Source organism: Tigriopus californicus, chromosome 11, assembly GCF_007210705.1.
Source record: "Tigriopus californicus strain San Diego chromosome 11, Tcal_SD_v2.1, whole genome shotgun sequence".
In the NCBI taxonomy this organism is placed as follows: Eukaryota; Metazoa; Arthropoda; class Copepoda; order Harpacticoida; family Harpacticidae; genus Tigriopus; species Tigriopus californicus.
The window spans coordinates 11239040-11265709 of NC_081450.1; the positions used below are offsets into that span (position 1 = coordinate 11239040).

Consider the following 26670-nt stretch of genomic DNA (forward strand, 5'->3'; position numbering starts at 1 on the left):
CTCTTTGTGCAAATGTGTCAACCGATAATCAATCGGTTCTTCGATTTAAAAGATTGACGCCTTTGGCGACCTTTGGCGACTCAAGACCAGGCAGCAATACTTGACCAAGATTAAGACGTTCAATTTAAGAAAACTTCCCATTCCCCAACGTCAAGCTAATCTGACGATCAGCTCTACGTATACTGCCAACGAATACTTGGTCAGGGCAGATCTTGATGAAGGTTGACGGAAGTACGAAGGGCTTAGGGAGTCTACGATTCTGTCACTCTTAAGATCTGGCTCCAAGCTTTTCGAGTAGTATCAATAACAACCTAATGCATCTTCAGTCTGTCTGCTCCTTTCAGGAAGGCTTTGGGGCATTACCATTCTCATTCTCCGCCCTCGAGAGGCAATAGTACATCCAGAAGCCCTACACTAATACAAGACAAGACACGTGTTGGCTCCTGTGGGTGGATTTCGTTTTGCAAGGCATCCATCCTTTCCGACCATACCGTGCCTTCGACGTACTAAAGCACTACTACTGTATATTGAAACAAAGGCTCCCCTCCTTCTCTTGACTTGTTTAAAGTAAGTTGGCCGAAGGCTAAATTTCATCCCCAGCAACATTCAGACGCCCCACACATTAAAGTCCTTACGGGTGAGATTGAGCTCTATCCTCGAGCGTACATTGTTCACTGGGAAACGAGATCCACAGCCACAGTCACATCCACGAAGGGACTTAAGAACGGGCTGCGTTCGTTTGAACGAGCCCAGCAAAGCGTAGATAAACAAGCAATCTCCCTTTCAAGTTCGAGGACTCGGAGGCCGTCAACGTTCGAGCCCAGGAGGCCAAAGAGAAGGAACACCAGCGGAGGCTTATTACTACATAAAAGACGGGAAGGAAGGACGAGGACGGGGAAGAGGACGACCAAGACGTTCCCAAGCGAATTCCGTATCGGCAAAGAGAAAAGGGAGAGAGAGCATGGCCCCCTAAAAATGCCTGCCTTTTTCCAGTTTTGATTATGACGAGCATATTCCAAGAGGTGGAGGATTCTGCATCCGGGGAACAACCTACAAGCCTTGGGTGGTGGAGTCAGATTTAGTTGTCCAGCCTTCGTGTTCTTGTCGTGGACACCCCCTACCTACTGCATGCCACCTTGGCCTCGTTGGCAGTCATAAAAAAGAAGGCGCAAGCTGATGATGGGGGTCGAGAAAATTCATTCTGAATGACTTGTTGCTTGACTTTGAAGACGAAGGCGTGAGAAGGGTGAAAGTGACACACGAGGCTGGTGAATGTGGAATCTGGTTCCGACTTTCCTCTGTAAGTAGATAGAGGCTAACCTATCTCTCTCTCTCTGTGGGCCTGGATCAGATATTGCCATGGTTCTTTTTTGGCTCCTGCGGCAAATGATTAGACTGCAAAAGTGAAGTGGAGCATTAAATTGAATTTAGTGGTTCCTCGAAGGAATTCGTAAGAGGTTTCTAGTCAACGGGTTTCCGCTTAATTTCCACGGGAAACAACTCTCTTTCGAAGTGATATGAAAAAAAGATGAAAATTGCTCCTATCGTGGAAAAAAAGGAAGAACTATGGAAACAAGGTGAAGCAATTACCCTCGTCCCATGTCTGGTCTCTGCACCCACACCCTGGCCAGATCCGGCATGAAATTCAATCCCATCCGAAGACTGAGTAAGCGTAAAGGCGTTTCATCCGAGGACACTCTATTTCAGACTGGAAGCCTAATTAATGCTAGCCATTCCGACTTGGTGGCCCACTCAATTGCTTTTGAAGCTCTCCTGAGTTTTCGATGCTGCTCCTCAAGGAGAGTGTGGAACGCCAAGGAAATGCATACCCTCATCTATTAGCATTTCTGTCCGGAATCCGAAACCGATGGGCGAAATGAAAACCTTTCAACAAGGCCGGTGCTTGGGAGTGCCAGGTTTCTCATCGGCGGCCTCCCGGACCTTCCTAGTAGTGCTCATGTCATTCATAAGCCTTACTGGAGGCATTAACGACCACCGCTGCACGGAAGGGGAGGTCTTGCAGATCTGTGTCCCCGTGGATTATATGAAATTTGAACTCCCCGAGCAGGACGAGTCCACGTTCGTGTCGATCGGGGTCGACATTAAGGACATCCCCAAGGTGAATGATAAGGACTTTAGTATCACCATCAATGCATACTTCATTGTCAAATGGAAGGATGAGCGGCTGATCGTAACCAAGCGCAACCGGACGCGCCGGAAGTATCATCGGGAGGAAATGCAACGGGATCGACCTACACCCGAGCCTTTATATCAACGTGATCTATCCCGGCGCAAATCCACCACACGCACCACTATGACGTCCCCCATCGGACGAGAGGTCCTTCATTCGACACCACTGACCGAAGAAACGTCCAAGCTGACAGCCGTTAATATCGCCATTCTTCGCAATCTTTGGCTGCCAGACGTGGAGATCCTCAACTTGAAAGAGTTCGAGACCCACTCGGTCCTGTCCAAGTTGGAAGGAATCTGGATTGATAACCAGAACCAACTCATGTACGCCTTGGCCACACGGATCACTTTCATCTGTCCAATGAAATTCAACGCCTTTCCGATGGACATTCAAGTGTGCAAGTTCCAGGTAGGTGGGTGGGTCGATTTGATTCCACGGAAAAGTTATCCTTAAAGAGGTTCGCGTGGGTGGCCGTTTGTTGCAATCAAAGCCTGATCTCGATCGATCGATCTATCTAACCCATCTCCTTTATTGGCCCCCCTTGCCAAAGGTATTGGACCTCTTTTGTCTCATTAGTTGGAGGATCCTCTTTGAAAAGCACTGAGAGGCTGAGGGAGAAAGTAAGAGAGAGAAGGAAGGGGGGGAGTCACAGAGAAAGAGAGAGAGAGATTAGTTAGACCTCGGCCTCTCGCCTTGAGAACTTCAAGTTGAAGACTCTTCAAAACCAGCACCTTGCCCACTCATTTAAATTGCTACGGGGGAGGCTAAACTCTCCTCTGAAAATCTGGTGGCCTTGTTCCAAGACCACACTTCGAGCCTTTTCCTCTTTTCCCGTGAAGGCCAGGGTACGAAGAAGGGCTGGCTTGAGAGAAAAATAGAAATGCAAAACAGACTCCATGAGTCTCCGAAAGAAACAGACTGGCCAAGGTAGAGCTTGGCTTGCCAAATTTGTAGGGCTTACCCAATAGCCAGAGATGGAAACGTGCATTTTTATAGATTCGGTAACTAAGCCGACACTAAAGCCCGTGAATCCGAGCGACCTGAGCAAAGTTGTGCGTGCGCCAGTGCCTCTCAAATAGCAAGGCTAACGGACTGAAGGGCTGACTGGTAGGCTGGGTTCCTTGTTATTGTTCCACTCTCAAGGGAAACTCGATACACGGGACCAACCCGTTGCCAAACCACTTTGGGGAGCTTTTCACAATGGTGATAGTAGTAGGTCACATCTTTAAGTACTGGATGGGTTCCAGAACAAAATGAAACAATTGACCGTGCTCAAAAGAGATGACGGCCATTCTTCCAAGAAAATGAGTTATTGCAGGACATTCAAGCTTCAAGCGGGCTTGAATAAAAACATGCCCTCCCATATTACAATGGAAAGTGGCAAGATGCTCCCGAAAAGCGTTTCCTCGTTTGAATGGGAACACAAACATACATATATAATGTAGCCAAGTAGGTTACATCCGAGCATGAATGCATCGTGCATTTCTTCTCCTTGAGTTGAGATTCTGGCCCTTCATTTAACATTAAAACTGGCCGCACAGATCATCGGATCGTTTCTTGAACGCATTGCAACGTTCTATGTATTATAAGCAGTTCATTAGTGTAGCATTGTAGCATACCCGAGTGTACACAGGGGAATAAGCTAGAGTACCTTTTCATAACAATTTATCTCCAAATCTATGGTACTCTCGACTTCATTTATCGTACAAAGGTACAAGAGTGAGAGAAGGATATTACCCATAAACTTGGCTAATGAACGAACAGCGTCTAACGTTCAGTTAAGCATGCGTAATGAGTGATCTTCATCTTTCGATTCAATATCCATACACGGCCATTATCTAGCTTCTTGCACCTTTTTGGCCCATCAGGCCCCGTGCTACTGAAAAAGTGCATTCAAATTCACGAGCGTGTTCATTCATAAGTTTCATAAGACAACACAAGTTTCAAGTGTTACAGGTTCACTGCTCTTACCTTGGTCAGATATATCCACATTTTAACCCTTTTTGTCGTCGCTTTCTTTAAAGCCTCTAAAGCTTTTGCGTCAAAATATAGCATTTTGCACTCATTTTCAGCTCAAAAGCGAGAGGTCCTTTGATGTCATTCGTTTTTTTTTTTTGAAGGGTTAAAATTGAAATTGGGAGAGCATTCTATTATTGGGTTCAATATGGTGGAAGAATCGTCAGGGCTCTTTGTGCTTGATTTCCTCTCACATAAAGTTTCATAAACCTGGCAGCTCATTGAACGACACAATGGCTTCTCTGAACTGACAGGCGACAGAGTTTAATACACTCTTTCCATCCTTCTTTCTGACTATCGTGTTCCCAAGACCTTTCAACCCTTTGCTATAATTCCATGAAGATCGAATAGTTTTCATCCAGTCATGAAATGTCCTATCTTTCCCAGTTTATCGTGCCTTAAGCTGCTAAGTTCCCCCTTATCCCTGATATATGTACATAAAGCAAAGCCTATTTTATGTACTCTTTTTAAGACAAGAGCCCTCGAGACTTCGACACAATATGCCATCCATCCATCGAGGCTAAAGAAAAGCGACACTAAGTGACTGACCGAAATCACGCACAGCTAGCCTTAAAGATGGGCACGTGTTCCCCCATTTCCCCAAGGACACGTATTGTGAATGATATGAGTATAACCATAACGCTTCGTCTCTCCATATATCTTTGGAGCACCGGAGAAGGATAACGATGACGATGATGATGATGATGCTAATGATGGTCAGTCTGTAACAAAGCTAACTTTCCTCTGTGGTCGATCTTCGAGTACTTCAAGCTCCATCGAGGTCACAGGACCGAAAAAAGGTAAAGAAGAACTGCTGGAGAGTGGAACAAAGCGACCGAGTCCAAATCGTTTGCCAAAAGTGCCCAACGCCCGCTCGTTATGGTAATGCCTTTTGATTTTCTTTCCCTCTCCCGTTTTTTGTGGGAGGGAGGAGGAAATGGAGAAAAATGGTGAAGCTTCGGATCAATTTGTAGGTTTGTGGCGCTTTTTTGCTCCCCGACGAAGACCAAGGACGGTGATTAAAAGTCCTCGTGGACTTAAGTGTGAGCGTGAGCGTGTGTGGGTTCTGGCAACCTTTGCCAAGGTCCAAAGTGCTGAGCTAGATTTTCTCCAATTATTGCCTCTTGATATGGAGATGCACCGATGAGGACGCCTGTGGTAAGGCAATGTTTGGAATGTCGTGTCATGGCGGTTATGTTTGAATACTTCATTAGAATATTTGTCAAGTCCCTGGGAAAACGGATTTTGTCAACGCATCCTAGACTCCAAAGACTTTTTGTCAGTCCTTAGTTCGACATTATTCATGGCACAACGAGTGTACAAGAGCATTGTTGAATATTTAGATGAGCTCACTCCCATCCCTGAAAGGATCTCTCTCTCTCTTTCTCTCTTTTTTTTCCTCTGTTCCATATGGGCGCCACTGAATAACCGTGGATCCGAGCCAATACACAATGGCCTCATATCATTCTCCTCTGTTTTTTCAATAGCTTCATGCTTGGCTTTTTATGCTACCCAGATACTGTTGTATAAAGAGGATCCAGCAGACTCGGTGCATGTGTGTGCATGAGTACGTGTGCACGTACTTGCATTCACTGGATTTGTAGTCTGCCCGAGGTGAGGGAAGAAACAGAGACTTTGGGACGTCCCGCTGAAAATCCTCTCTTCATAAAACATTCGGGGATCGCTTCTTCCAAGCTTGAAGTGGGTCATAATTGAAATGAAGATGCTGAGGTTCCCAGTTTGGCGGGGAAGGGGGGAGGGTTAGCAGGAGAGCGAACGTTCTCTGAGTCAATCGCATAGGATTTACGGCGGGTAGGAAGTGGGGATTTTTCTTTGGCAACGCGAAGTTCACTGAACGAATAAATTCTTCGGCCGTTTCGGTTGGACGATCCGGTCGATTGGCGATAGAGCACTGTACGAGAAGTACGAAGTCCTCCTCAAAGTTTGTGGTGACATGTTACGTTCCACAGGATGTTCATTTGCCTTTTCTCCCGAGAACGAGAAGAATGGGGGTATGAAATTCTCTTCAATTTTGGCTCCAAGGCCCATCCTGAGCGAGCAGGTCCCCTCAACGTCATTCATAGTTCACTCGTGATGTGCTTAATACATGCAATTTGCCTGGAAATTGCTCTGGGGAACGTCTCTTCCAAAGAGATGAATTATGCGACAAGGACCCGACCCACGGCCATGGTTTCGCTCGAGATCCCTTTTCGATTCTTTTTTGGAAGAAGCCAAAGTTGGGCTCGTCAAAGGGTAGGAAAAAGTTCGGAACACTCTCTCGCTTTCTTTCCGTTCTTTATATGCTCATGAGTTCGAAGTTCCAATGACTTGATTTAATCTCTCCAAATATCCCCGGGTGTCTGGCCTTTGTTGGCGAAGACTAACCATGGAAGTTTGTTGGCGTTGCAACTGGCAATGAGTTCCACCACGGTTATACGTTCGTACACAACCCAGGTTTGCGGACTCATTTAATCCCAATGACACTTGATTCGTTTTTAATTGTCGAAAAATGAGTCTTAACCTGGATGGCTTCATATTTGTCGGCCATTATCCACTTCTTGGATCAGCTCAATCACTTCTTGACGAGGCCTCATGTTGATCACTTGGGTCCATTTGTCCCCGTCCGTTCATGCTCTCTTTAAGCTCAAATCAAGTCAAGAGCTCCAAGAGTGAAGGAACATGATGGGCTTTGAGCTCAAATGGAGTTCAAAAAGTCCCTCATATTTTTTTAGACCCAAAAACTTTGGATGAGGGCAAGAAGTGAGCGTGTGGGGAGAAAAAAACCGAGAGAGAAAGAGCCTTGCCTTTTTTCCATTCAGAGGTAGACAGAGAGAGAGAGAGAGAGGGAAAGGCCCGTGTTGTCAAGTACCTTTGGCAAGTGTTGTCAGTCACCAGAAAGACAGACAGCCAAAGGAAGGATGCTACGGAACATTATCGTTGAACTGAATTGTTTTCGACTTCCTTAGATCTCATTCAATTGGGGCCTGGGCGAAAAAACCACCTCGAGAGTCTTCAAATCGTCTGCACTACATTGTTGTTTTGGGATCGGTTCCATTTGGCGAACGGTTTGCTCCTCAGTTTGAAGGCTGTAAATAACACCTTCTTTGGGCGAAGGCCGCCTCGCTCAGCTGTAAACGATATTTCGGTCTCGGTCCGGGTTTTCCATCAGTTCGTCGTCTCTTTATGGCATTCCTTGAAATTCACGCTCAATTGAGTATCTCATCTTCCGGCCGATAAATTATGAGTCGAGCTTCTTTTCAACAGCCTTCAAAGGCCATTTTTTGATGCCTTCACAAGAGCCTCATTCTGGCACGTATCGATAGTGATTCGAGCAACTCTCCTGCTTTAAAACTACGTGGGGAGCTTGTTTTCGTACAATCTCATAACCAGTTAAACATGTGGTGACGAGAGCAGCTTTTTATTTGGAGTTTTGCAAGGCTCTTGGGCAGCCTTTGGCATCAAAGAAGAGCATCTCTTGCACCCTAGTAGTTATGTTCATTAATGCAGATTAGTTTTGAAATGAGCTCCAAAGCCGGGTTGAAAAATGACTCGAGATTAAGCTGTCAACTACAAGTTTGACAATTTGTGCCCTCAAAAAGTCAATTAGCTCTTGATTGGAGGCATGGGACTCTGTTGAATTGAACTCAAGGATGATGCCTCTGTCCTGGGTTTAAGTCTGCCTGATAATTTGCTACCTATTCCCAGCCGAGATGAACAATGGACGACGAGCTTAGGTTTCATTTTGAGAAAGCTCTTCTGTTTTGAATCCTCAAGTCTGTGGACTTAACAAAACTTTGAGAGAGCATAAAGTGTCGTCCCTTTTGAAGAAGTTAATAAATAACAAAGTTTTGCGACGAAATTGGATCCTAAGAATCCTTCTGAATGCTTTGGAAGAGTCGGTGAGCAGGTGTTCAAGTGAAAACAAGGTTCACTCAAAATCTAAGCTAACCATGGTCGAAATGACGGATTGTCTGTTCCACTTTGCCCTCTATCTCTCATTCAAAGACATTCAAGTTCATTTGAAAGCTAGTTGAATGCGGAGGAGTCTAGTTCAATACAAGAGCCAGAGCACATTTGTAGGTGACAGAAAGGCTGGCTTTTCAACCATTGGAAACTTCCGCCTCCACTTTTCCATTCCCTTTTTTCGTCTTCAGTGCAAAGAGTTTCTTCCCTTCCCTCCAAAAAGTAAACTTTTCCTCCGGCCTTTCTCCGTGTTAAATGCGATTATTTTTTCGCTCTTTGGCAAAATATGGCAAAAGGGACGGCAATGTAGGGATGGAAGATGTTGAACGTCCTTTATATATTGAATAACTGTCCAATACTTTCGATCTGCAGATGATTTTGTGCAATCGACTTACTTTCAATTGAAGGCTTCTTTCTGAAAGGGGCGCCCGAGGTACCATTACTTCCAATGATCCCGTTTCTTTCTATCGTTGTTAATGTCAATATTTTGCTGCCAACTTGCTCTGGGTGTGTGTTTTTTCTCGGCGATTTTTTTATACCCCGACACAAAAAGTTTTACCTCTCCAATGGCCTGATATCATTTCCCACAAGTTTGAGAAAGATAGAGAGGGAGAACAAGGGAATGGAATCCACAAACAAAACCGAACACCACACACAATATGGTTTTTTGTCCCTTGGGACCTTCAAACTTGCGTCAGACTCTCTTTCCATTCCAACGTGGAAATCTATTTTGTCATTGGGTTCGAAGAAGTGCTCTTGAAACAAAAACCAAACTTCATCGATAGACCCGTCTGTCTCTCTAGGTTTTGTTTTAAACTGGAACTACTCCTTTTATGGAGTGGAAATGCTTCACTCTTTCGCAAATCAAAATCGGAGGACTGTTTTGGGTAGAAAATGTGTTGAAACAGTGTGCGAACAACCTCATTTTGGTGGCTATCTTCAATTTTGCGGAAACTAGTTAACTCGACAGACACCCTCAGGATGGTTTTGGATAAACAATATTAACTGAAAATGCAAAAGAGTTGGTTCACAATCCGTTAAGACCTCCAAAGATATCAACAAATGAGAATAGCACGTTGAGTAGGTTTCTCGCGCAAATGCTTGTAATGCTGGCAAAGCTTTCATAAGTAACAATTCATGCATATTTGCTCTTGAAAATTACGCAAAATCCGCTACTTCAAACTAGTGGATAAGATAGTAAAATTTGCCGTGTCGTATGTTATGTTTGCGAAAATGCAATTATGAAGTAGGAAGATATGAACTCAACGTAAGGTAAATAGTTGCAAAAATATACCGCAAATCATTGCCGGAATGATACTTGTTTTGGTCCACAAAGAAGATGATTGTGCACGTTGTAATTCCCATCGTACTAATTCATTTCTAGGCATAAAGTGGTCATCATTCATATCTCCCTAAGAAGCCATTAGTTGATATTCTCATTTCTTTGTTATGGAAGAAGCAAAGTTTCCCCAAATTAATGACTCATGAATAAAATTACAATTAAAACCGCGGCCCCTAAAAAAAGTCCCGTTATCTCCAAGAAGTGATTCAGTAGGCTTTTGTTTAGCTTGAAAAAAGTGCTCAGGTTTATTCCCCCATTGTTTGTGGTTCAAAAATACCTCTTTGGACCAGGCAGTCTTAGCAAAGGCCGAAAAACTGCGATTAATTTTGGACAACTTAGGCTTACCGCATTAAAAGACCACGATTTAGAACTCTTTCGAGGCATTTTTTGCTCCAAGCTCTGGCTGTGTCAGTAATATATTTCCATGTTTTGCTGTTGACACGAACTGCAGTGAGCTCACCAAATAATTATCTCGTTAAGTGTCCGCGTTGAGGGAAACTAGTTTTGCAGCCTTTGGCGACGTTTTTTAACCTTTAAACGACCCTGATGAGTGAAGCATTGGCCATTGCATCGGTGCAAACACCATCATCGTCCCATAAATTACCTTCTTTTGAAGTGTAGTAATGAATGAAACTTGAGTGGGTTCCAGGGAACGACCAGTCCCACAAGGACGTTCTCGTTTATCTTACAATTCTGAAGACTGAAGGCCAGACTTTGGGACGAACTCGTTTCATAGCTGCACACCTACAGTACGTATTACTACTGCCTGGGGAAAGATGCAAGGGCCTTTTCAAGAATTTTGAATCGATTGCATTTCTTATGGCCTTGAGGGCATTAATCTCTCTATACGATATGGAGCCTCCGGCCTTGAGACTTGGGCTTGCAATTTATATACCGTATTGTCGCTCTTTTTGCTTTCTGTTCTCACATATTGCCAGGTTATAAATCTCTCTCCCTCGTTCTTCTCTCTCTCTCTGCAGCAGTTGTTGTTTTGTAAGATGTTTTTTTTTCAGTAGTGCCAAAGGAGGTTGACGGAGGGAATGTGTATTCATTCGCCAATGTCAAGTCGCATCAATTTTGGATGCTTATCTTTCATCTCGATTGATATCAAGGCCGCAAATCTTATTCTTTTAGCAACGAAATCGTAAATGCAGAAATAATGAGGTGACTTCAATAATATGGTTTTGACCAAATGCTCAAGCAATAGACACTTCTTGGATAAGGGTGAACATAAACTAAAGGGTGAAATGATTACGCATGTGGATTGACTTCAAAAAATCACCACATGTTCTCACTTCTGAAACGTATTGTTCCAAGATTGGTCGAATAGGCGAGCCCCCTCGCCCGGCCAACCAATCATTATTCATATTACAATATCGCGGTTAAAGATCAGATTGGTTCTCCGTTTACAGTTGTGGGTTATTTGTTCGATCCGGAGTTAGATGGCAGCTCTCTCGCTCGCCCTGACATCTGTAGATGGGTGTCTCAAATAATGGATATCACAGATCACAACTAAGAGTAATTATTATCTTGCCCTCAGAAATGACCGCCTATTCGCCCATTTAGGTTGTTAAAGCAACAACTCATTCTTTTATTTCGATACACTATGACTGCTAGCTTATGGCTCTGTGGGTTTCGCTTCTATAGATTTTCTTGAGAAAGGCCCTGGGTGACTGATAATCGAAGTCTGAACCTCTGCCATGACAGGACACTATTAAGCAACTTGCATGGAGAAGCATTTTTTCACTGAGGAAGTAAATGTAAGGGAAATAAATGATAAATCCATCTTAATCTGAGTCTGAAGTTTTTTTGAAGTAGTGCGCGACTATTATGGTAATGATTAGGACCGCTCAAAACGCAAAAATGCAATTTCTCCTCACCATTTTTGATGTTCTTGCACTATTTGCATATTTCCCCATTGTGTTTTGGTTATCTGGCACACTGCAGGTAAAAATAAGCCTTGCCATAATAATTCGGTGGAAAGGAATGCCTTTAGAAAAGTATGTGAATACCTTTTCAACGTTCACATGCCTATTTGCTAATAGTTATTTTTTGTTCTTTAACCATATCATTGATTCAGCCCTGTAAAACAGAGCAAAACAAAACCTGTATATTTGAATTTTTTTTTGCATTTTGTGCTCCTTATGATAAATTACAACATATATTCTTACCAATCCAATTGCACTTTTTTGTATCTGTAATGATAGTATCAGAAATGGAAAAGTAAAAAAATTTCAACTATGAATTGAGCTCGCTATTTCCATGGAACTCCTTCATTAGCATTTTCAAGCCCAACCTTTGTCTTTCTATATCAACACCTCCAGATATTCACTTGACTTGAGCTAAAAGTAGCCTTCTTAAAAACCTTGCAAATCTGGCTCCATTGGTTAGCTTTTTTTGGAGGAAAACACATTTTAGTATGCATAACTTGACTTGATCTCACCCTTTCGTGCTTCTCGCAATGTGGAAAAAGCACCTCCTCCATTCCCAGCAAGAAGTTCAAGCCGAGTTGGAAGGTAACGCAATGTACAGCATGTGTCTACACCCTGGCACATAAATTCGTTCCACTCGGCATTGGCACTCTTGTTAAGGCGACCATTTGATGGAAGTGTTTCATTCAATCTAGATTTAAAAACTTGTTTCACGATCTTGAACTATTGCTATCCAGGAAGCATTAATTGCCTCCACAGAAAGCACCAAGAGACATGAGCAGTCTAAAACCAGAAGTGATCAAAAACAGGCCGACAACTTAATTGATAATATCAATGAATCTTTGTCACTCTAATATCTTTGGAAATATGATTCAAAGATCCAAACGGAAGGAGTTTCCGTGTCAGGGTGTACGTAGGGTACTAGCAGTACTTGTAGCACGGTAATTCGATGCACGTTGGAAAGCCAGCAATATCTCACGATGCTCGTTGTTCCGTGGACCTGAATGAACTATAGAGGTAAGACCTGACGTAGAACTTCTGCAAGCGAACCACGTTCCGTATCCTGGGGATGGTAACTGTGTCAAGTCGTAAGATCTACTCCTTGAATGGAGTTCAATGAGCAGATTCCGTTTTGCATCGTTCAGCACAAAAGAAAGGCCGGCCTTTAAAGCTGCTGTATGGTCCGTAAATATTGGATTCATCAAATTGCAAATTCTCGCTGGATTCCAAGTCGACTTGAATGCATGTAGTGCTCAATTGACTGAATGTGGACCAGATCAGCGAGGGCCAACTGCGGAGATTTCTTCCCAATGTATCTGTCCCCATAAAAAATGCTCAAGATTGGATCAACTGGCAGAATTGAAAGAAGTAGAAGAAGCGTAAGAGAGGGAAAGAAAAAAACATTGGTTATTGGCAACAAAAGGATTTCATTCTGAGCTCTCCGACTGGGATAAAAAGGAGAGTTCTCAAGACTTTGTCCTCGTTTTGGACCGCTTTTTTTCTTTCTTTCTTTCACTCCATCCAACAAAAAAGACACGAACGTATTTCAACATCTTGAACAATGCGAAACAAAATGAGAATTTCATGGGGATTAAGTGACGGTCAGGGCAGGCCGACGCTTTCACTTGGCTCATTGAATTTTTTGTAGCACGGCAAAAAGCTCTTGTTTTCATGACCCAAGTCATGTCTGAATTGGGATTATTCAATGTGGACCCAAAATGAACTGAGAATCAATGGAGCATTCTTTTGCATTTCGGGTTAAACGAATGTAATGTATGTTCCCATGTGAAACCCCCTGGGAACCATTCTGAGCGATTTATGCTCTCTCTTGGGGTCTTAAGTCGATTCGATAAGTGCCTTAATGCCCAGTGTCACATTTCCCCTTGCACAAAAACAACCTTTCAATTACCAAGTTAACAACAATTGCTTGACGTCAAACTGGCACTTGAAACTTGTCCAAGAATACAGTTTTTTTTACCCTGATTAAGACAAAGCACTGATTGCCCAAAGAAGCATACTTATATGTTAATCATAGAATTAAGTTAGTTACTAGTCATTGAGCATTTGAAAGTCCGGAATTTTATTCGGGAACATCAACCACGATGCAACTTAAGAAAGGGAGACAACCTTTTTATATGAAAATCATTTGACCGGTTCATAACAAAACATCATCCCCTTACAAAAAATCTTCTGTTCTATCCTGTATGAAAAACAATTCTTGCAGAAGTTGCTCAAAACCAAAAAAAACCTATATTGTGTTGTGACAAGATCGTTTTTTACTTAACTTTAGTAGGACGTAAATATTATTCACAAAATTAACCAGGATAAAAAATACATTCACGATTTCAAACCCATGATTGAACGGCTAACTCCACTCAAAAGAAAAAGCAATGTCATCTTTGCAACGACACAAACAGAAAATTATGTTCATGCTTCTGTCATGTCAACCTGCCTTTTCATGGTTTTTTCCAATTAAAAATCCTGCTGACTTCGGGAAAACTGACCATGAACAGCTCAAACGAAAAAAAACATCCACGGAACAGACTAAGAAAGTCAATGGAAAGTTCATCCAACAATCGAGTTACAAACGTGAGTCTACGTATTAATTGATGGATCCTGGCGTATCTTGAGGTTCGATTGGATCCACTTTTTCACTCGATAGCCTTAATCTATTCTGGAACATACGAGTACATAGGGATCTAGGATTCTATTCACGCAAAGAGTAGATACCACCACTTCGAGTCAAAGTTTGTTCGGTTTAAACCTTGAGATCGACTTCCCAAGAAGGTCGAAATGAATACACGTGCCCGTTGCTCCAACAAGATCCTCATTCTAAACAGGCAAAACTATGTTTGTTGTTTGAAACAAGCTCTCATTGGGGTATTCAGTATACGTTATTTATCATTTCCCCCAGCACACCACTTGGAACATAATGTTGGTCCCTTGTCCCGCCTTATTGCTCCTGTGAGTTGTTCCATTCAAAGGCTCGAGTTCACCATGTGATGCCTTGGGATCACCAGCTCCTCCAGGGCCCTAAAACAAGCGAGCAAAATATTAGGAAAAAATGTCAAAGATCAACGAAATGCAGAGGCAGGGGGCCTCTTGGATAACAAATAATGGCCTTGATCCAGACTAAAACAAAAACCTACAACCCTGGTATGAACATGACGCAGCGTACGGGATGAAAGCAAGAGTTTTCACATCATTTTCCTCTCATGTGACAGCTCTTAATGTTTGGCGAGGAAGCCTTTGGGTCATAAATCAGCTCCATTGTGTTGGACTGTAAGCTTCAAGGTATGCATGAACAACATCCTTGTTTCTCGTCCCAGGGCCAAGTAAATTGAAAGCCAGAATATGGGAAAATCCCCCATAAAAACTTGCAACATTCTGGGTACGATTTCAGGCGAACTTTACTTTGAGCCATTTTCGGAGGAAGGGCGTTTGAAGACTCCCTCGATTTTCGGGGACAACCAACACAAGAAGGAAGTCACTCGCCAGGAAAAGGAAACGCACGTTGGACAAAAGTGGAACAAGTTATATCCTTTCTTGTTCCGTCCTTTTTCTTCATCAAATCACATGCGCAATTGAACTAAAAGCGTTAGTTACAAGTTCGGGTGTGAAGCTACAATGATAACACGAGTGCGCTATGTTCAATGTCTCGGCAATGGAGATTTATAGACATCTATTGTGTAAGTAAGTCAGTCTCTTTCAAAACATTGATAGAAAGCTGGGAATTCTGCTCAGAAATTATGTTGTGTGGTAAAGTTCGTACCATTTATGAGAAGAGCGTAATGGTGCATTTAGACGACACTTGTTTTGACACATATTGTGATCACATATTCGATGAGAAGTTGGTAATGTGACACAAATCGAGATTCAGAGAATTTACACACACCAGTACAACACAGAAGACTATATGTATCAAATATACTGGGCCTTGACGAGATTACTGGTTCTCAATGATGGTGTGCGATCAGGTGACAAAGGTAGGAGTATTAGTTGACAGAAATGAAAAGTTTGAAAAAGTATGAAAAGTTCCATTGGTTTCATTTGTCAGTCTATGACAACGTTTCCTGCCGTCATTAAAATGCTGAGTGACTTACTTCAGAAAATTCAAGAGGGTAAATTGTTTCATTTTTCTCATACTAAAAATAAACTTGTTTGATAAAACCAAAGCATCTGATTTATTTCATTGCTGGTCATGCTGGTTTAAATGGTGGCTTTGTATTGGTCACTCAAAGTTATGTCAAAATGCATTTTGTTTCTTCAAATTTACAACATATCTCGCAAATGCCGTTAGTTTGAACACATTCAAACTTGAATTTTAGTCATTGAATAATTTCACCCCAAACAGGATTGAGGATCGTGAAAAAATACCGATTGCAATTGTATCCCTAAGGTCACGCTTAATCTTGCGTTGGGCGATTGCGCTGACACTTGCTCAGAATTGTTTCACATATCGCAGATAATTGGAGCAGGTTCCAATCAAATATGTGGCCATGTGTTCGAGAATATGTCATGTGAAAGCCGTATGTGACCACAATATGTGTCAAAATAAGTGTCGTCTAAATGCACCATAAAGGAAAGGCAAATGCTGAAATTTCGATCATTTCACACTTTTTTTTATATTTGAGCAAAAACAGGATTCGGAAAACCCAGAGGGCTGCTTAGTACCAAAACTGAACGTCAAAACTGGTGCACAGCATTAATGTTGTGTGGTATTCGGCCTTTGTTTTCAGGATGTCGAGCAACAAACTTAATGTGATGCGGGTCAAAAACCAATTCAAAAAAGTTTTTTTTTAAACAAAAATTTTTTTTACCCCTTGTCTCTATGAGATTGGCTGGAGTAAATTCCAATAGGAATGGCAAGTTGTATTCATTTCAAGAATTTCTCATTTAATTTGGCATTGAAAAACTGACTCACAAAGTTAAGGCTATATCATTCGAAAGTTGATAAGCCTTTATGTCTAGCGGTCAGTATGGATGGCAATGATGGTGATGAACGAACGACCTTTGATGGCCACCACAACTTGACAGTGGGTCAATGCTGGCCTTTGCAAAATGGCTTCCTCGGCCAAGGCCAAGGTCCCAATATGAGGTATAACTGCGATAGCCTCCTGTTTGGTTCGCCATTGATGGATGGCTCCACACCTGATTGTTGTACAAATAGTATTTCTCGGGCCACAAAAAGGCTTCACTCTTTTGGCACCATCTTTTGATTGATGGGCAATTTCTTGGCCTTCGACAACTGATGTTCATCTTTCCACTAAGGTTCATGGAAAGGAATTATTCCACTGAAGTAACAAGAGAAGGCCATGAAAAGAGTTTAAAAGTCGAGAATTTTCTTTCACCCAGAGACGACCTTTGTTGGGACAATTGGGGAAATCAAGGTGGATCCTACATTCGTTTTCCAGCCAGTCCACGAACATTGAAGCCCACGTCTTTTCTTCCATTTCTAATTCATTATCGAAAGAAATTTGAGGATTAGCAGATGCATTTGTGCCCCTTTCACCTTCAAGAATTTCCTAAGGACATAGAGGACCAAACCTGCTAAGTACGCTAACCACTGAATAAAACATTGCCAAATGACTACATAGCTCTAGAAAGAATGTCTGACATTGCAATTGAGATGGATCACAAAGTGGTAGAAAAACTCGGGAATGGTATTTTCAGCCTTCAAAATGGTATTTATCGTCATGAAGACCAATTTTGAACTGTGGCTAGTGCCAGAAAGTTGCGACATTGCTACGTCAAACTTTTCGTGCATTTCCGTTTGGAGCAGTGGTCCTGGTTCCAAGTGAGGAAATGTTTCACGTGGTACGTACTCACATTCATTTCCCCTCTCAGTGCTTTCCTTCATAAGAGATATCAAAGTGACGATAAATGAAACTTTTGAGGTCTTCCAATTTGCACCTCAGATTCAGTAGGGACGGCATTTTGATGTTGAAGATAAAATGGCAGAGATGACGCGCGATTATATATGATGGTAATTGTGGCTTACCTGTCTGTACCTTGGATCAAATCAATGAGATGTTTTTTCAAGGAGAGATTGAAGGGGAAAAAACGGTGGAGTTTTAGTGTGGTCGGTCCATCAAGAAAATTGAACTTGGGCCCACTTTTAGTACCAAAGTCTGATGTCAGAGCCATTTAATGAAAAGAGAGGAGATGCCGTGTCAGAAATACTGCATCGAAAGTCTAGATGAAACAGTCATTTGTCAGAGTTTTTCCGTCTGAATGCACTTTGAATGGGAGGGCGTCTTACAAAATAGTTTTCTCATATCACATCACATCAAGGCCTAATGATCGTAGAAACCAGCTCTCTTCAATTTGGCTAAACGGTAGTCTTAAAGTTGGCAAAGTTTGAACACCCTCATATCCCATAAAAGTTCATTCTCGCTCGATCCTTACCGTCCATTTTTTATGGTTTGACAAGAGCAAATGCAGCTCGTTCAAGAGAATGTGCTGACAAACAAGCGCAGGTGAATGGGTCTTGGTGCGACAAAACCGAGCTCTGCATGTGAAAAAAAACATGGAACAACCAAATATGATTCTATATTCAATTGAGCTTGCTGGACTTAAGCCAGCACAATTAGTCTAATTCAGTACAAAATCAAAGGAATATTCTATGAAGTAGATAATGTTTAAGACCCGTGATTGCTAATGACTTTTTGTCCACGACTTGCAAGTCACTATTGGCACTATAAATGCATTTGATCGAGCTGGGATATTTTCGTAATTACAACAAATTTGGGTTTCGTGACAAAACAATGGATCAACAAAAGCAAATTCTGAAATGAGATATGATCGTGATTGTCACGATAGCCGCACATTTGGCACTTTCTATCTCCTCAAACTCTTTTGTAATATTCAAGACAGTAAATAGTTGTTATGGCGCTATATGTTCCCTCACTTAGAAAAGTAAGCAATGAGAAATACTGCCTCGGCGAGCAAATAATAGCGAAGGTCTACTAGCTGTACCAAAAAGAAGGTCTATTATTTTGCAACAAATGTAACACATTTGCCTTACGTTCCTAAATGAAAACTAGCACAGTAGGTAGCTATTGAATCAAGCAGACAGATGTGGGTAAAAAAGTAAATTCTGTATCTGTTTACGTGTATTACGTATTTGTATTGATCTAAAGATATGGTATCTAATTTGTATGTAACGTTAGTAAGTGAGTTTCTATCATCTGCACCGTAAGACGTTTGTAAATAGAAGTAACAAATACACCTTTACAAATATAAACTTTTTGTTTAAAATTGTTTTGTATATTATGGCAATTTTTTATATAACTCATTCACAAAGTTCACTTTGTGTTCACTGAAACTGACCACAGGTCTCATGGAGCTTTGAACTAGAAAAAAATCTTTCATTAGAGGTGGTCTCAAGAGAAATCAAGTCTGGTGATTTCATTTTCATAATGAAAACTGCATCGATTTTCAGGAAATAGCACAATTGTCATTCTTAATTTTTCCGTTCAAACTTAGTATAGCAGAATCAACAAAAATAAAATTCACACACCGATTGTGCCTGATAAGTAGTGACAGATTTTTTTTTCTTTTTTTTTCTTGCAAAAATATAAACTTACAATTAGGACATTTAGATCACAAATATTTCCAAGCATTTAGAATCAAAATCTATACCTCAAATTAAAGCCAATGGACCAATTAAAATCAAAGCCCGACTCTGCGAATATACCCACCACGTCTTTTTTATTTTCCTTTAAGGAAAAAAAAATCATTTTTAATAATTACTTGCCAACCTAATTTCAATCTTTAGACTCTTATTGGGTTGGCAGAATGGCTATTTCATATCATGAAATTATGGCACCTAATATATTATTTACTGCGATTGGTCAAAGGCCTACTTGAGGATCGTGACTTTCGGATGAAGTAAAATGATGAGAGTGCAGAAAAAGATTAGTGTTCGGTTAGCTTTGGATCGGATTTTCTCTTGCCAATTTGCCAATATGGATTGGATGGATTTTGACATGATGACTCAACATTTTGAAGCAAAGGTAGGCACTGTGACATTGACTTGAAAGAACTTGGAATTGGTCCAATAAACATCCGGACCGATCTTGAGGATCATCTTCCACGAAATGCCAAGTCATTTTTTGCATGATTTATTTTCTATCAGAGAATCCTGAGCACATCACATAGCTGATTGCGCATGATAGGTTACTTGACATTTATCAAACACCCACAACCTCATCTTGATTGCCACAGAATAATCTCAATCCAATCGGGGTCATTAACTACGCTGTTCGTTCCACAACCAATAATCCTCACTCCATATTTGTTTACTTTTCACTTACTTCAATTGCCGGTCATTCGTTTGTGTGTGGACTTCCTTACCACTCCTGGGAATGGAAGTTCAAACAATATTGGATCAAAAATGTGTACTCAATAGAGGAGATCTCAACCATACTGTATTTTTCATTTTGACAGAGACAAAACTGAGCGCACTTTTTTAGCATAACTTCAATATTCGGATAGATACCTCAGAACTTTATGGATACAGCATCGAAACCATCACCCCATTCGATAAGCAGATGGTGAGATGAAGAGAACGACGTTGGTTTATTCATCTGAGGCACAGATTTGGAGTAGAAAGAGAACAAGTGTTCCTGTCATTCCACATAAGGTCATCTCAGTAAAACAATGCATGCAAAAGAGAACAAACTCGCAAAAGGCAGTATTTTACAGTGTGAAGATCAAACAGATGTTCCGAAATCGTACCGAAGGGACCAATACTTTATAACATGGCTGGGTCACTTTTGGCAAAGGTGTTAAATTGGCTTCAATCAACAAGATACTGAAATTTGTGACTAGATGAAAGCCAAAGAATGAGTGTGTGTATTGTATTGTAGAGAGTTGTGAGCTGATTTATGAAATAAGATACGACTTGTTCCAAAACCGCAGCCTTTTACTCTAACTAAAAACATCAGTGCTCGATCCAAATAAACTTTGCAATTCGGAAGAGTACTTTTTAGAGCGTTTTTCCGCCCACCCAAAATATGCAGCGTTCCTTATATTGTTTATTCATATATAATTGATTGAGAATTCGAGTAGCAATTTAGCTAGAGATATTTTCATTTTTTTAATAAAAAAGTGTCAATGTTTAGGTCCTAAACACTTCCCTAGTGGCGCAATCGGTTAGCGCACGGTACTTATAGACAGTACGAGCCATGAGCAATGCCGGGGTTGTGAGTTCGAGCCTCACCTAGGGAATTCTCTTTTGAACCAAATTTGGCCAGAATGACCAAATTGAACCTGCTCTAATAATACGTGCACATATTTGTGAGTACCAGTTTTTCTTTCCTTTGAAAAGTTCTCCTGAGAGCAGAATTCGACGAGTTCATAGTATTGGCCGAAATTGACGTCGACTAGGGGGATGAAAAACTCATGTTTCTTGCAGATTTAGTGGCTGTTGATGCACTCGAAGGATGTCCTTTGAATGCCTTTCTTTCCTGAAATTCTGTTATGATTATAAACATTGGCTTATTGCTGTAAACCAGAAGGGGCGGCCATTCATTGTCCCCATATTGATCAGCGAAAAACAACAAGGTAAACCTGGTACCACAACGAACACCAACTAATCGATATTCAAGCCCAAGGAGGTGGTAAATCTGGAAGAATCATGGATCCTCCACTTCGGGTTCTTTCTGTAGCCCGCCTTTGATTCGATCCTTATTGTATGTATGTGTGTCTATCTGAATCCTCCACAAGTACAAAACTAGAATGGTTGTTGTTGGTTCAGCAGTGAAAGACGGAAGGGAATCTCAAGATCTACAACCTCCGGTGCATCTGTATGGAACAATAAAATTTGATGTACTGCCTTCCTGTCTGGCAGCTTGAGACAGCTAATCTGTGTTCCCGGTATTCTTGACACGATTTCGATCCGCATTTCATTCGCAGATCCACCACACCATTATTTGCTTCCCCTCCGACCAAAAGGCACTCTTTTCGGCTGGTGGATTTCACTCTATCGAAGATCCATTGGGAACAAACGAGGCTGAGGTGAGCCTCACCGGATCTGGTTCTTACGCTTTCCAGCACACGGGCAAAATCCGAGGCCGAAGCACGAACTAAAAGTTCCTCTTTGGGCTTTAAGTCAGGGCACATTCCGACCATTTGAAACAAATGGACGTGCTCAGAGTTCATGGGTTCCATCATTTGTTTTTCCTCTCTCCGGGATCAAGGAGGGAAACGTCAAATGGAATAAGGAACATCCCACATTTTTCTCTTCCCCTCTGTCTTTCTCTTTCTCGTGCCTTCTTCTTGCCTCCCAACCGGCCAAGCCACCCACCGGTGAGATTGTCAATTTGGATTCGTGCCTGCAGAGTTTGAAGTGCATCCCACGCAGACCAGACACGTGCCGTGGAGTACCTTCAATTTGAGAAGGACCTTTCATACTTCCCAGTGAGCTTCTTGGAATTAACGGCCACCCGGGGAAAATGGCCGAACATTACGAGAAAGAAAATAAGAGGGAACAATGTGAGACGGCAGGAATGCCAGAAAATGGAGAACTTGACAGAGTGTGTTTTGTAATAGGTGGTTGTCCCAAGTGAAGGCTTCGCCATTTGTTTTCTTTGCCTTGGACGGACGAGGAGCATCCAAAGTATATCCACATAAGAGCTTGTGGGAAATGCTCAATTTTCTTCAGGACACAGTTGTGTGCGTTTGCAAGGAGTGATCTGGAATGAATTATGGATGCATTCTACAAACTTCATGTACGGTATATTGAAGGGCAAATGGGGATTTTCGTCACTCGCCAATGACCCGGACCCCGGAACTTTATTAGTGGTCAAACCATCGATGTCTAATCTTATGTGCAATAACGAGACTTGATCAAATTGCGAGGGTCTTTGAGCCTCGCCACCAACAGGGTGCTACTCGAAATTGTCGTGTAGTTATAAAACCAATGACCATAACCAATGGCGTGCTCATATTGGCCACTCATAAGCCAACCAACAACTGTCATTGCAATTTTGGGTTATAACCATCCCATGGGGCTTTGGTGAAGGGCCCTAATCTCAGATCCAGATGGTTGAGCCAGGGCAACTAGATATTTTTCGGGGAATTTGCCAGAACACTGGGATGGCTTTATGTGGGGTATTAGGGTATTGTGATGAAAATCGAGCCCCAAATTGAACTCTAATCCAGCTCCAATCTGGATCTGGTCTTCTGGGATTGGTTAGTTGGTTGGGATAGCACCTTTAACGGATCAAGCATGCTCACGGCAAAAGATTGACATTGTAATGCGAGTCGCGTTTTTCATCTGGCTGTTTCGTAGACAATAAAAAGCTTATGTGTGGACTCTTCATAGGCTAATCCGGGTTCTCGGTGCGTGCAACTGCTTTACGACCCTTGGGAATGGTACTGCTCTGAACTCGCTTGAGACCGAGGATTCCCACTATCGTAATTCCAGAGAGCAATTGGACCCAAACACACCTATTCAAGTATTTTTAGTGCAGAGCTCAGACTGTCAGCTTGGGGCGAAACAATTGTTCCAAGCAAGGTGTACGAATTGAATACACTAGATGGAAGTGTTGCCCCTGTCAAATGCCTTAAATTGGGCACTACGTCGATTCACGCGAGGATTACCGTTGATTTCTTTCCCTTTTCTTGCTTTCCAGGTTGGGAGCTTCAACTACGATATGTCCAAGATGGTGTTCTCCAATGAGTTTGTGCCCCGGGAGGAGGATGCCATCAAGTCTATTTTAGATTACTCCATTCAGATCAAAGACCTCCGCCCAGACCAAACGCACTACATGGCCCTAGGCATGAACTATTCCGTGGCCGGATTTGAAATGGTTCTCACGAGAAAGATCTCGTTTTATGTGGTGACTTACTATCTTCCCTCGGGCCTATTTGTGGTAGTCTCCTGGATCAGCTTCTTGGTGAACCCTGAAGTCATACCTGGTCGAATGACTTTACTGGTGACCATCTTTTTGGTTCTCATCAACATCTTCAACACAATCCAAACCAATTCACCCAAGGCTGAAGGTCTGACTGCAATTGAGGCTTGGGTGATTGCTTGTATTATATTTGTCTTCGGTGCCTTGGGCGAGTACACTGTGATCCTCCTGAAAATCAAGCTAAAGAAGATCGCTCCCCGAAGACGGAAGCACCAGGCCACCACCAATACCAATCCAGTGGGAGGGAGCGGTGCGGGCCTTGGAGGGTCAGGAGGTGGCTCGGAGTTCAATAATGTGGCCACAATGACCACCAACAGTGCTGGCGTAACAACCACAACCACCACGAGCAACAACCCCGTTCGATCGCCCTCGGGTCGGCCATACCCATCGCTTCATGGCAACCGACACATGCGGAGGGACAATTACGGAAGAACAGACCTAATTTTTTTGGTGGTCTTCCCGGTCCTCTTTGGGATCTTTAATGTGTTTTACTGGGTTTCTCTGTATTGGTGGCGATGGTCAGACCAACTCATCCCTCTAGACTAATTGGCCTGTTTGCCAGCTCCAATTCTTATCCTCCTTTGCCTCGTTTCCTGGCCTCGCTCGTTCCATCTCTGCCATACAGCCTTGAGAGCAATATACCTCGTATCTTCTCTCTCTCTCTCTGAGGAAAGACCTCCACGAGGAAGAGGGGACTCCTAACAATGCTCAAAGGGTCAACTTACTCAGCCCTGGGAACTAGCAATACACAAACACGGTATAGATAGTTGTTGGCTAGTGATGTTGGATAGCGATGGTGAGGCATACGAGCCACGTTCAACCTAATTTGATTCTTGAAAGTCTTGCAAAGACCAAAACGAGTGTACATTCGCTAGAGGGTCGAATACCAAGCAAACGAAGAGATCAAAGTCAAGGCTGGAACCAAAACCGACCAACAATGTCATCTGTATCGGGGATCTTAAGAAATCTCCCCGGTCCCCAGTGAGGAAAAGCAAAATGGGGAAGGGCCACGAAGAATCCGCATAAAGAACGAGGACGCTCAAAGGCCCGAGTTTAGGGGGAAAAAGTCTGTGCTTGGGCCAGGGCTTCCTCATTGCATGCATGGGAATGAACCCAGAGTAGGGTTTGGTAACCAATCATTGGGAAACTCCGTTTCCCCTGTCCATTTCTCATGTTTATTCTGGAACTCTGAATATGGATCGTCTTCTTATCGAGTTGGAAGATGTCTCTCTTTCTCTCTCTCTCTCTCTCTTTTGCTCAAGAAGCTGTGGAACTGTACAATAGTTTATATGATGCAGGCCTCCTGTTCCCAGTCCGTGCTCTTCCCTTTGACAACACAAGGAATTCCTCTTTGTCCCCGGCTCATTTCCCATGTTGTTCCACCAAAATGGGGGAACAGGCACCAAAACAAGCCGTACCTACCCATCCACTGGAACTTTGCTATCGAACATTAGTCTCGAAGCCGTTTCGGCGGGCGTCTCAAGACCGTTTAAGAAGCCCAACTAACAGAAATCTTGGGCAACATCAGCCTCTAGCTGATTCCTAATGCCAACATTATAGATGGTTGTCGCTTTTCAAGGACAACGGACAGATGAGTGGAATCAACAGAGGCCATCCCAACTTATTGCAAAGCAACACATTCATTTCAAAAACAGCTCCACTCAGCCAAGTTCCAGCCAGTGTCAAGTTACCACAGACGGTCCAATATCAGGATCCAATGAGAATCTTCTTCGTTCCAAATTCGGATAAAGGAGAACGAGAGGGAGGGAGAAGGATGGAACGAAGGGAACATCGACCACGACAGAGCGGCCGCTTGGCTCAGTCCTCTTCATTCGTCTCTGCCAACAACCATTCAAAACAAACGAGCAGCACACCCTTCGGAACAAAATGATAATTTGTTACCTATTGTTGCTTGTCCTTGCGATGATATGAGTTATTCCATTCTTCCAGCTTTGGACCAGCCTAACGAGCCAAGGCACCACCGTCCCCGTCGAATCTAGAATACACAGAACTGGATCTTCCCGAAACGTATCCTGCATATTCTTGACATACGTCAGGGCGGGGGGTTCAAGTACATCATAAGTACGTGGCTGTTTCCATAGTGAACGTTCTTGTGTATGTGTTACAATTGGATTCACTTGCCTCTGTTTGGATCATGGCTTCAATCGCAAGCAGGATGGATCGGGGCATTAAACCTAATGGAGATCCATGTTCCCCGATCCATCCGCAGACCATTCTTCGAGGTTGAATCAGCTCACCCTGAAGAATTGTCAGATCTCACAGACATACGATTGATCTTCAACACAGCATCCGTTATCCATTTCCAATTTCCATTGAGCCAAGCTAAAGCAGGTAAAGCTCAAATTCCACCCAGCTACTCCTCGATTGTGGATGGGACCTGATGGCAGCAACGCAACATTGCCGCCATAATTTCCCATTTTCTCATGACGCTTTGACAATCAAGATGATGTGGATGGTGTACGCTGGTGGCGATGAGAATGATGATTGCGCCTGGCTCGCTCGCTCGACCATGAGAAATTATGTGGAACAGATGAAGCCTCCGCCATCGTACAAGACCTCGGCCATAATGGACAGAGTGTAAACGATAACAGACACATAGAAATGATTTATGATAGGTGTGATAAGAGGAAGGCACGGTACAAACAACAACAACAACAACAACAGCAACAACAGCAGCAACTACATCAACTACTACTATTACTATTACTACTACAGCTACTACAATTGCATCAGCCATCACATCAGTAGTACGCACATTTGTTTGGCTATTCGTCAGTCCAATGGTCTTTTCTCGAGTGCTATGAACATTATGCCACTGGGCAACTCAAACAAAGAATATTGTGTGCCTGTGAACCAAAAAACAACGCCTAAAGAGATTCCAACTATATCTACGAATACTTTGATCGCTTTATTCGCACAATTTGACTTGGTTTGTCCTAGAAGAGTGAGATTTACATGGCTTCCTTTTATTACAAAAAGATTCTTACCACGCTTCAAAATACAACAACCTAGAGTACCTAAACACTAAGAAAGTGTCACGCTAAGACATGTCTTTCTTGGACTGGTTTGCCGATAATTTTCATTTGGGATGATTTTATTCATGAGGTTGTGTTCCTTTGTTGACGCTTGCTTATTGGATTCCCAAAGGAATTGAGATTTTATCCCCCAAACAAACAAAGAGCCACTGTTAACGGTAGGCCGCGATGGTGTAAGAACCTCACATCAGATGTACCAGGACCGCACAATAGGCAAGTAAGATGGGCTCTATTTTTCAAAGGCTCG

General features: G+C 42.6%; 1 protein-coding gene and 1 non-coding gene across 2 annotated transcripts; both read left to right on the forward strand.

Moving 5' to 3' along the window:
* Positions 1-1025: 1025 nt before the first annotated feature.
* LOC131890827 (glycine receptor subunit alphaZ1-like) lies at positions 1026-26657 on the forward strand. Its single transcript, XM_059240265.1, has 2 exons — positions 1026-2599; positions 23086-26657. Exons 1-2 carry the CDS (start codon positions 1868-1870, stop codon positions 23911-23913), a joined length of 1560 nt encoding a protein of 519 aa, XP_059096248.1. The 5' UTR covers positions 1026-1867; the 3' UTR covers positions 23914-26657.
* Trnai-uau (transfer RNA isoleucine (anticodon UAU)) lies at positions 20584-20677 on the forward strand. Its single transcript has 2 exons — positions 20584-20621; positions 20642-20677. It is a non-coding gene; the product is annotated as a tRNA-Ile (tRNA).
* Positions 26658-26670: the final 13 nt, after the last annotated feature.